The 11,355-nt window shown below is 41.1% G+C and overlaps 1 protein-coding gene across 1 annotated transcript; it reads left to right on the top strand.

The window, feature by feature from the left end:
- Nucleotides 1-10,461: 10,461 nt before the first annotated feature.
- LOC146916707 (uncharacterized) lies at nucleotides 10,462-11,154 on the top strand. The gene has a single exon (XM_085721713.1). It carries the CDS (start codon nucleotides 10,462-10,464, stop codon nucleotides 11,152-11,154), a length of 693 nt encoding a protein of 230 aa, XP_085577839.1.
- The last annotated feature ends 201 nt before the right edge of the window (nucleotides 11,155-11,355 follow it).

Here is an 11,355-nt window from a genome sequence, read left to right as displayed (position 1 = left end):
AATTATCGTTTATCCTGATTCAACGTATACGATATAGCTTAATAAATGAGTGGGTTATATATTTATACATAACATCATGATTACACGTGAATGGACAAAAAACGGTTAACAATATGTGTCGATAAGTGTTTTGGATGGTAAAATCAATCACGGTAAACATAACAATCATGGACCTTGAAGATAGAATATTGTTATGCATGACCCTTTGAACTATATATAGAAGGTAAATAACCTCTGGTGTGAAAAAAACCAAAAGTGTCAAATGAAAATGATTGTCAGAATACGTTTTTTCGTATTTGGCCACTTTACTTGACATAACTTAAGGTTGTTATTATCTTATCGTAAAAGTTCCGACCCCTAATCCCACAAGCGGTAAAACCTCAATCAAGTTCCAACATAACTTAATCTATTTTTTAAATATTTAATTTAAAACCAGTTATGTCCACAAATACATTAATCCAATTTTTTAAATATTTAATTTAAAAAATTAAAGATGAAGGTATTTTAATTTTTAAATATTAAACTAACTGAACTATGATCAAATTGGCTACCATTCTAGTTCTTTTAGTCATGACACAAAGGCCAAAGAACCATATAAAATATTTAGACTCAATATTGGATACATTGATATTTGAGTATCACAACAGTAAAAAAAATTAATAGAAAAATAGAAATAAATTTTCTTAATGTTGTACGTACTCAAAGATCAATGGACCAAAGTTCATTACTAATGAACATTATTTTTCAAATTACGTGGACAGAGGAATTCGAATTACTCGGTCCAGAAGGAGTTACTTTGCTTTATGTACAAAGGATCTTTTATAGGTAATTTTCCTCTTACTTTCTTTTATAGGTAATTTTCCTCTTACTTTTTTCGGCACCTTCGATGTGGGACTGCTGACACCAAACTATTTTATGTGTTCCTGCTCATATTTCTGGCTCTTTTCGTGCTGAATAATTGTATATTCTATTCTTTAAAACTATGAACTTATTCAATGCTGGATTACGCTGGGCTTCGATTCATGGAATAATTGTTCAATTTTGGATTTAGAACAAGATTTCTAAGAGGAAATTGAACATCAATTCTTCGAGTAATTCTTCTATGATTACCAACCAGTAATTTGTAGATAGGAGATGTGCACTTTCAAAATATATTTTCACTACTTGAACAATTTACTGATTAGTTATCTTTTTATCTGAACCATTACAGTGCTGCCATAGAAGAAACATATGTTAGGCAGCTTGTTTAGTGTATAGATAATATTTGTCCACGATTCATGCCATGAGAGTCGGAGATCCGGTAAATACGAGAAGGAAGTAACAACAGCTTCTGCTTGTGTATCTGGCAAGATAAAACCTCCAGCAGATTTTTTGGCTCTTATCTGTGATGGCGTGTGGCGATCGACAGAAGAGTTGCTGGATGCGGTGGTGTCATATGCGGTAGTGAAGTTAATTTCAAGGCTGTATTTTCCTTGTACTTTAGGACCTGTTTGATATGGGGCACTTTCGTCTAAATCATAGTCACACGGTTCGCAATTCGCTTTGGTACGTGGTACGGGTTCGGGTACGCGGTTCGCAACTTTAAAAGAATTCGGTACGGGAGGGGGTATACATAGTCGGTACGTTTGGGTTCGTGGTTCAAATATAATAATCGGTATACCGTGGATAACAAAATTAATTAATTAAAATATAAAACAACTAAAGTTGAACCTCACTGATATGAGAGAGTTGAAATATATAAGATGAGCTAGTCCCACATCGGCTACTTAGCAACATGGAATGAAAAGCTAAAGTTATACATAAAGCAGCCTCCATCCATATTTCTCATAGAGTTGAAAGCGCTTCTCATGCCTTTAAGGCGAGAATTGTTTTTTTCGATTCATGTTTATTAAGTTAATTATTTTAATTTTTTTCTTAGTCTTTTGGAGCTAGTTCGTTTGGTACTCGTTCTTGCAAATTTCCTTGCGAATTTTGCCGAACCGGTTTGCAAAAGTACCGTGAACAGGTTTGTGCGAACCGGTTCGCGGTTCTCCAGCTTATTTATTTTGTGACTATGGTTGAGAACATGTACACCGATCATCACAGCACAAGCGCGATGTATCCCAGTTAACTTTAACTGACTGAAAATGAAACTGTAAACACATGAATTTTCCTTTAATTCCACCAGAAATTTTCCACACAAACTTTGTTCACAAATGCAGCAATAAAAGGGTGAACCTTAATGTCCAAGCAGTGCATCATGATGTACCAATGTCAATTCCTATTTCTATTTCAGGAAGCGGCGGCAACTTTTCCTCCCTGGTGGTATCACTGCAAGATGCAGATTCTGTCATCCTGCACTTAAAAGACAAGAAAGTTGAGAATTTTGTACGAAAAAAACAAGATGTATATCGTAGAATAACAGTCAGACTCAGAACTTATAGCTTAGATAATAAAGTAACATCTACTATGTTTGAAAAGTTCATTTATGTTAAGACTAATTAATAGAGGTAAAGGCTAAGAACGGACAGCACAATGAGGAAAACGTTGGTAGATCAAGCACTCTTCTATAGTCCTAAAATCTCACAAATGGTTAAAAATCTCTTAATCTAATTTAAATATTCATGCTCAATGAACAAACTGGAGAAACATGGCATTTAACAGGCTTAAGGAACAAATTTTCATCAATCATTATCATACTGATTAAGAAAAAAGACCAAAATAATATCTATCTAGTGATAATTTAAGAATTTATTACAGGAATCTTTATTTGTATCAGAGCCAATTTAGGAAATTAGTCACATGTCAATGTTTTCAATGCTTCCAGAACCTTAACATTTAATAAACAATGCACAGAACATTATTATTAATGAACTTTAAGAAAATTAAGTTGACAGCACAAACTGTTTTATAGATAAACCTTCTTGGTGCTGTTTTATATGCACAAGAACCATTCTATCACTCCATTCCTGGTGCTGAGAATTTGTATATATATACTATACTTTAGATCTTCGAACCATTCCATCACTCCAATCCTAGTGTTGTTTATGGCATTGTTTATGCATTTTTCAGTTGTGAGATGATATATGTTTACCGTGATCTAGTTATTTTCAGCATATACAGTGACATATGTTCTCGTTATGGCAGCGATATCAAAGCATCACCTTGTGAGAAAATTTTATTATGTGTTTCAAAGTAGAAAATGAAATTCAGATTATGTTACAAAGCAATCACTTTTTGTTGCAAACAATAATAAACTAAATTTGAAAAGGAAAGGTACTGTTTTTTGACAGGTTCATTTCCCAAATCCTTTGAAATTTAGTTATCTTATAAGTACAAAGAAATGAATTTCATTTTGATCAAACAAAGTAAGCCATGAGATCATTCAGATAAATTCGCTCTTGTTCTCAAATACCGGTAACTTTAGCTCGTAGAGAGTGTATTATATTTGATTAGGCTACAATATATTGAATAGGTACAAATATAATAGTCTGTTTGGAACTGCGTCCAACAGGCATCAAACCCGCGTATAGAGAAAAGAGTGGAGTTCTAGCTCACAAAATTCACGTTCATAGCACATGATCGGGACACGAGAAATGTGAGACAGACGCAAATCCAAATACTTCTTGAAACATGTTCAATCTACCACTAATAATGGTGAGTTTATTCTTGGTTATGAGACTAATATTGTGTCTACAATCTATTGAATTCTCGGTTGTGGGTAGGGCAGGAAATGAGTTGCATCGAGTCAAACTCAGTTCAACTCATTGACTTGTGCAAAAGTTTTTTCTTATAAGATCCTAATTTTAACTAGATTACTTTCAAATAAATTCATAGAAAGCCTGCCTTATGCTACTAACAATATACTTATATTGCCTTGTCTATTTCCTTTCATCGCACGGAACAGTAACCACACACTATGTCGCATTGAATCCACAAGTTAAAGGATTCAATGACGGTTACATTTTAATTTAATTATTAATTGATATTAGAAGAAGCTGAGATAGAGCTGTCATTGAAACACTTAAAAATGGTGAAGTGAAATAAGGGATGAGTGCATAATAGAAAAAGAAGAAGAAGAACATTAACATTTCCTTTATAAGGCTATTGTCTGAGATTTTCCATTGGAGTTGATTGATCAAGAATCTTCATGACTATGGTACCAAGACGGAGGTTGTTCTGAATGCTACAAGGACCGGATCATCACTTACCGTTGCTTTTGAAGATCCCATCCCTTATCCAGCAAAGAAGAAGAAAATGCTGAAGAGATTGATAACAATGGATGAGATCATTGATGACAAAATCCCGACTTAAATCCTAAAATTCAGGATTTTGCGACTTTCTTCACCTTCAACGACTCAAATCCATAGTAAAATCCTAAAATAGGCAAAATTCATCGATTTTGATTGTGATTTTACGATTTCTTATAAAATAAGTCATTTATGACTATATACCATTTATAACATATATTTAGTATTTTTTTTTTGGTAAAATCCATCGATTTTGATTGAGATTTTACAATTTCTTATATCGATTCTACAAAGTAGTTGAGTAAAATCCTTCGATTTTGGTTTCGATTTTACGATTGTCGATTTTGCTCTTCTCTTTCGACCTGAAGCAAAATTCCGATTTTGACAATCTTGGATGAGATAAGGAAGAAACGGAAGAAACCTTGGTTGAAGAAGGTCAAGGTTTTACACCAAAAGGGCACTTCAAATGTTGCTCCTGCATCTAACAAATGTAATTACGAACACTCTGTTAAATTAAATGTACTGATTTCCCATTTATCAAACCCAAACTCAAACCTCTTGATCCCCCACACAAAAAACCATTTCCTCTAAGCATATCTCTCATTCTAAGAATGTTCATGAAAACTCACCAAAACTTTCACCAAGAGCCACACACACTATCCTTGAACCCTACTCACCACAATATTTTGAACACACCCCATCTCCTCAAACCTACACTACTATTAAATATTATGAAACCATCCTCTCCTATCAATGTGTCTGATGGTTCATATAAAGATGAATCAGATGAAGACATTACTGTTGAAGGAATGAAAGAATAATCACCAAATAAAACAACTAATAAACATCATCTAAGAATTTCTAACAAACATCATCAAAACATGAACCTAAAGCAGTGCCAGCTTCACCGAACTCAAAAAAATTTAATAAAATAAATGGAAAAAGTATATACAAGAAAGGAGGCCAAACCAAACCTCAAAAAGCGAAAAGGAAAATGAAAATAAACAAGAAGACTAAGTAAGACATAGAAAAGGCAAGCCAAAGCGGTCTGGAAAGAAATCGTCCTTAAAAAATGGATAAAGACTCCAACTATACCGACCCATAAGCAGTGTGACAATAACTTTTAAGCTTATTAACTTAAATTACAGTTGATAACGGTGGGAATGACTTTCAAGCTTAAACCTGTAAATTGGAGTCGTGCCAATGAAAATCTCCCCAATTTCTGACAAATGATGTCTTCTATTATTAATCTTCTTAACTAATGTCCTTAGGACACTAGTTAGCATTGCCCAAATAACATATATGACTAAATGCCAAATTGGATTTGTCACATGATCACCATAGCAGAGACACATCAACAGCCTAATGGCCACATATGCATTTTTTTAATTAAGGTGTAACAATTTTTTTTAAAAGGATAGTAGTGTTAATATATAAAAATATATAGGATTAAAATGTGAAAAATAGATAAAAGACTAAAGTGTAATTAAGCTAAGGGGCTAATAATGTGATTTTGCCTAAAATCAATTGTTTCAATTAAATTAAATTGAACTGTAGTTTGAGTTTTAAAAGAATAATATCTTACTTATAAATGTTAACCCGTCCCGCTATACTTAACCTAATTTTATCCTCCACACTTTTGCATTTAATGCTTATCTAAAGTAAAATAAAATTATGTTCCTAATTATATGCTATTTTTTTGGAAAGGAATAACCATTAACCCGTCTCGCTATACTTAACCTAATTTTAACCTAACTTTTTCCTCCACACTTTTGCATTTAATAATTGTTCTGGACCGACCCAAAAGATCTCTGGCCCATTAACTTAGGCCCAATGTCTCCAAAAGCCCAAACTCTACGTTTGGCAACATTGCTCGCAACATACCTCCTCACCGCGAGGGGGGGTACACGAAGCAAACGAGACCGGTTCAAACGAACCCCAACGTCTCTTTGCACATTCTGCACGTTCCCGCAATAAACTCTCTGGCGGTTACACTTCCCACGATTTCGTAACCGCCAGAGCCAGGTGTGCCTCCTCAACGGCTCTACAGCCCTCCACCTCTATAAATAGGGGACTCAATGCAGTCCCCAAGGTAGAACTCTTTCTTCCTCTAAAACCCTCACTCTCTGAACCTCTACTGACTAGAGCGTCGGAGTGTCTGCAGGTACACACCCCCCATTCGTTCCAACAAGCATTCCAACACATTCTACCACTGTAGCAACCATCACACCCAGAGCACCGGCAGTCATCTTCTGGTCAGGTACGATCAGTGGCGCCGTCTGTGTGAAATCTATAAGCTTCTCCATTTTTATATCCCTAAAAACCAAAGCTTTCCATAAAAAACTACCATGACTACCAACGGTGCTCATTCCCAGTTACGAAGTGAAGTGCACGTCCTTCAACAGGACGACATGACGTCTTCACCTTCACCTGTGGAAACAAACAGGGAGGAATCAACCCACGTTATTCCTCTCTAGCAAAGGCCTTTACAAGGTCCCCCGCGACCTACGGAGACACCCGAGGACGCCACGCCAACCAGCATCCTCGTCGGCAACTTGATCCGCACGGTTCAACGACAGACGTCGTTAATCGAGGAACAGAACCGACGCCTGATGGATCTAGAGCAGGCACGACACATCGTGCCCACCAGGCGAACTCCTTCCCCAACACGTAGCAGAAGGGGAACGAGCCCTCACAGGCCCTGCTCTAGATCCCCTCGACGCTCCGTTAGCATCAGATCTCTGAGCTACACCAGGAGGTCATCAAGGAGATCACCAAGACGATCTCCTCCAAGGCGATCACCACCAAGACGATCTCCCCCGAGGAGATCTCCCCCGCAAAGATCACCGCCTAGGCGAGGCAGAGGCTCTTGGTCTCCTTCCGATTCTGAGGACACTCGTGATACCCGCTACGACTGTAACGCTTACGGTCCGTTCACGCGATGCATCTGAGAAGCTCCTATTCCTCGCGGACTGGAGAAACCTCCGCAAATGGACTCATACGACGGGACGACCGATCCGGATGAGCACATCGAGAACATTGAAGCAGTTCTCACTTACAGGTCGGTGCGAGGCGCAGTCAAATGCAAGCTCTTCGTCACCACGCTGAGACGAGGAGCGGTCACATGGTTCAAGAACTTAAGGAGAAACTCCATCGACTCGTGGAGCGACCTCTGCAACGAGTTCACAACCCACTTCACCGCGTCGCGGACGCAGCCAAAAACGGTGGCTTTCTTCGAAGCCATCGTCCAAGGAAAGAACGAACCCCTCCGAGACTACATCGAGAGGTTCAACAAAGAAGCTGTCCAAGTCAGAGGTGCCAACGAGACGGATCGGTCGTCCCGTCGTATGAGTCCAACAAAGAAGTTGTCCAAAAGGCCTGCGGGAAGAGACAGACGTGAAGAAAGTTGTCCTCTTAGGTCGCCCAAGGACTCTCAACGAGTTCCTAGCGATCGCCAAGATCTACATTGCCTATGAGGAGGCCTTGTACGCAGATAACCTCAATAAGGTCAGGAAGGAGGAACCTGCTGCTGAATCCTCCAAAAAGCCCTTCCACGAGAAAAGGTAGGAAGGCAAAGCTGCTCGGGAAAGCAAGTGGCCCAGCGGCCACTTCACCGAATACACCCCATTGGCCATGTCAAGGGAGAAAATCCTCGCTGAAATCGCTGTGTCCGATCTAGCAGAAGTTGGCATCAAGCCGCCAAAGGCTCCATCTTAGGAGAGAAAGTGGATCGACAAAACAAAATACTGTCGGTTCCACAAATGCCACGGGCACACCACCGATGACTGCGTCCATCTGAAGGATGCCATTGAACTTCTCATACAAAGGGGACGGCTCAAGCAGTACGTGAAGAATCCAGAAACAGAAAGGAAAGTCGTCGAGCTCATTGGTGATGGTTCAGAGCACGAAAGGACCATCGCCATGTCCGTGGAACACCTCAGTGATTTCCCTGACAACGTGGAAATCACCCCTTATTCATGCACCTGGGAACGGTTCCCCACCGCCAATATCATCACCGGAGGAACGCTGAACATCTCCATGGGCAGCATGAAGAGGAAATTTGAAGAGCTCATGAGCGTCAATGCCATGGACCCCTCTACCCGAGGAGGAAGGCCACCTTTGGCGTTCTACGACTCTGAACTACCTGGTGGGGCCTCAAATTCTGCCATTCCTTTGCTCGTACGAGCACCGATGGCCAACGCAGATGTCCGACGAGTCCTGATAGACACTAGGGCCTCATGCGACATCATGTACACCAGCCTGTTCAGAACTCTCCAACTAAATGAGAAAAACCTTTCTCCCTACGTTGGGGACAAACTCTACGGCTTCAACTGCTCATCTACTCAACCATGGGGGTACGTAGAGCTACTGGTCACCTTCGGCGAGGGAGAAGCCAAGAAAACAATAAAGATTCCATTCTTGGTGATTGACTACCCCTCTCTCTACAATTGCATTATAGGGAGAACTGGGCATGCCCAGCTGGGGGCCGCATGTTCAACCGCTCATCTGAAGTTGAAATACCATGCGAAAGATGGCATCATCGCCTCCCTTAACGGAGACATTGAAGCTGCAAGAAGATGTTTCCTCCAAGCCAACAGATCTCAGAACTCGGTTTCCCAATCCAACAAACCTGCTGAGGACAAAGGGAAAGCTATTGCGAGTACTCTGGACGCCAACTTGCTCGAGCTTGACCCCAGGTTCACCAAGGAGGACTTGAAGGAACAAAAGCGGGAAAAGAAGGATCCGTTCAACGCAAAACTTCTTAGACCTGTTCCCGATGGTGAATTCGAATTGGTCCCCTTAGGAAGCGACCCCTCGAAGAACTTCAAAATGGGCAAGGATCTCCCTGAACTTGTCAAGAGCCAGCTGATCGCCTGCCTTAGGGAGAACACCGACCTATTCGCATGGAGCGCGGCTGATATGCCCAGAAGCGACCCTAGCGTCGCCTGTCACCAGCTGACAGTAGATCCCGGAGTTAGCACTCTAGCCCAGCGATGTAGGAAGCAGTCTCCTGAAAAGTCAGAGGCTGCAGAAAAAGCTGTAAAAGACCTCCTTGAGGCAAAATTTATTTCCGAGGCCAAATATACTACCTGGCTCTCCAATGTTGTACTTGTCAAGAAATCTAATGGAAAATGGCGTATGTGTGTTGACTATACCGATCTTAATATGGCCTGTCCTAAAGACGCATATCCTCTTCCTAACATCGATAAACTCGTAGATAATTCCTCCGGCTACAAACTTTTATCTTTTATGGACGCCTATTCTGGGTACAATCAGATACCCATGGCTGAAGAAGATAAAATGAAAACAGCCATCATGACCGAATCAGGAAACTATTACTACAGTGTAATGCCTTTCGGTCTACGAAACGCGGGGGCTACTTATCAACGTATGATGAACAAACTCTATGACAAGGCACTCCTGGGCGACATTCTTGAGGTTTACTTGGATGACATGATCGTAAAATCCCAACAAGAGGTGGATCATGCCGCCCATCTCAAAAGAGGGTTCGAACAAACTCGGAAGTACAACATGCGACTCAACCCAGAAAAATGCACTTTTGGAGTCCAAGCGGGTAAGTTTCTCGGTTTCTATCTAACAGAAAGAGGAATTGAAGCGAACCCAGATAAATGCCGAGCATTTACTGAGCTTCCAACTCCCCATTCCAAGAAGTGCATCCCGACGCTCAACGGAATGCTGACCGCTCTCTCTAGATTCATGGCTAAATCCGCCCAACACGCACTTCCTTTCTTCAAAATCTTGAGGAAAGAAACGAAGTTCGAATGGACAAACGAGTGCGAAACCGCCTTGAAGCATCTCAAAGAAACGCTCTCTGCTCCACCAGTGATATCACAACCCGATCAAGGTGAAATACTATACCTATACCTCTCTGTTTCCTACGACGCGGTAAGTGCCATCCTCATTAGAGAAACAACGGAAGGGCAGAAACCGGTATACTTCATCAGGAAAGCATTGTTGGGACCTGAAACAAGGTACCAGAGAATTGAAAAGGTGGCTCTCGTACTCCTCACCGCGGCCAGAAGATTGAGGCAGTACTTCCTAGCACATACAGAGATAGTTCGGACGGACCAACCAATCAGACAAAATCTTGGGTCGCCCAGATGTAGCCGGTCGGATGATGAAATGGTCACTCGAACTATCCGAGTTCGACATTCATTATGAATCCAGAAAGGCACTGAAGGCACGAGTGTTCGCCGATTTTCTCGCCGCGATGACTTTCCCAGCTGAGGAAAGCCCTAAAGAATGGACTGTCTTCGTGGATGGGTCATCCAACTCCAAGGGAAGCGGAGCCGAAATAATCATTGAAGACAACAAAGGTATCGTTGTCGAAATCTCCCTCGCTTTGTCTTTTCCTGTTACCAATAACACTGCAGAATATGAGGCCTTCTTAGCTGTCTTGCGAACTGCCAAAGGCATGGGAGCCCGAAAGGTGGAAATCTTTACCGACTCGCAACCCGTGGCTTCCCAAGTCACGAGAGAATTCCAGGTAAAAGAGGACCACCTCCAAAAGTACGTCCAGTTAGTACTAGAGAAGATGAAAGAATTCGAAAACGTCGAAGTAACCCACATTCCCCACGAACAAAACACGCGGGCGGACATTCTTTCAAAACTCGCAAGTACACAAACTGCGAACGGAAACAAAACAGTCATACAAGAGGTTCTCAGCGAACCAAGCATCCAAGATAATGGAACTCTCCCTCAGGAGATCAATACGATCATCAGAATGGAAGACTGGAGGGGACTCATCTCTCGATACATAGAGAACGGGGAACTCCCTTCTGACCCTCAAGAAAGGACAAGGTTGAGGCGAAGGGCCTGCTCATTCACTTTGGTGGAAGGAACCCTATACAAAAGAGGCTTCATCATTCCCCTAATCAAGTGTTTAGGACCCAACGAGACCTAAGAAGTCCTTGCCGACGTCCATGACGGCATATGCGGACAACACCTTGGTGCCAAAGCTCTCGCAAAAAAGGTTCTACGAGCAGGGTATTATTGGCCCACCATGTTAAAAGACGCCCAAGATTACGTAAACCTCTGCGATAAGTGCCTGCGACACGGGGACATGCACCTAGCACCCCCTGCTGAGCTAACATCCTTGGTTTCC

This window comes from Medicago sativa, chromosome 6, assembly GCF_051527215.1.
Source record: "Medicago sativa cultivar Bolivia chromosome 6, Bolivia_mono, whole genome shotgun sequence".
Classification (NCBI taxonomy): Eukaryota; Viridiplantae; Streptophyta; class Magnoliopsida; order Fabales; family Fabaceae; genus Medicago; species Medicago sativa.
Note: the sequence above shows the minus strand (reverse complement) of the source record. Positions and strands in the feature narration are given on the sequence as shown.

Excerpts from the sequence above, each read along its gene's own strand:
- LOC146916707 (XM_085721713.1), top strand. The coding sequence starts at position 10,462 with ATGACTTTCCCAGCTGAGGAAAGCCCTAAAGAATGGACTGTCTTCGTG.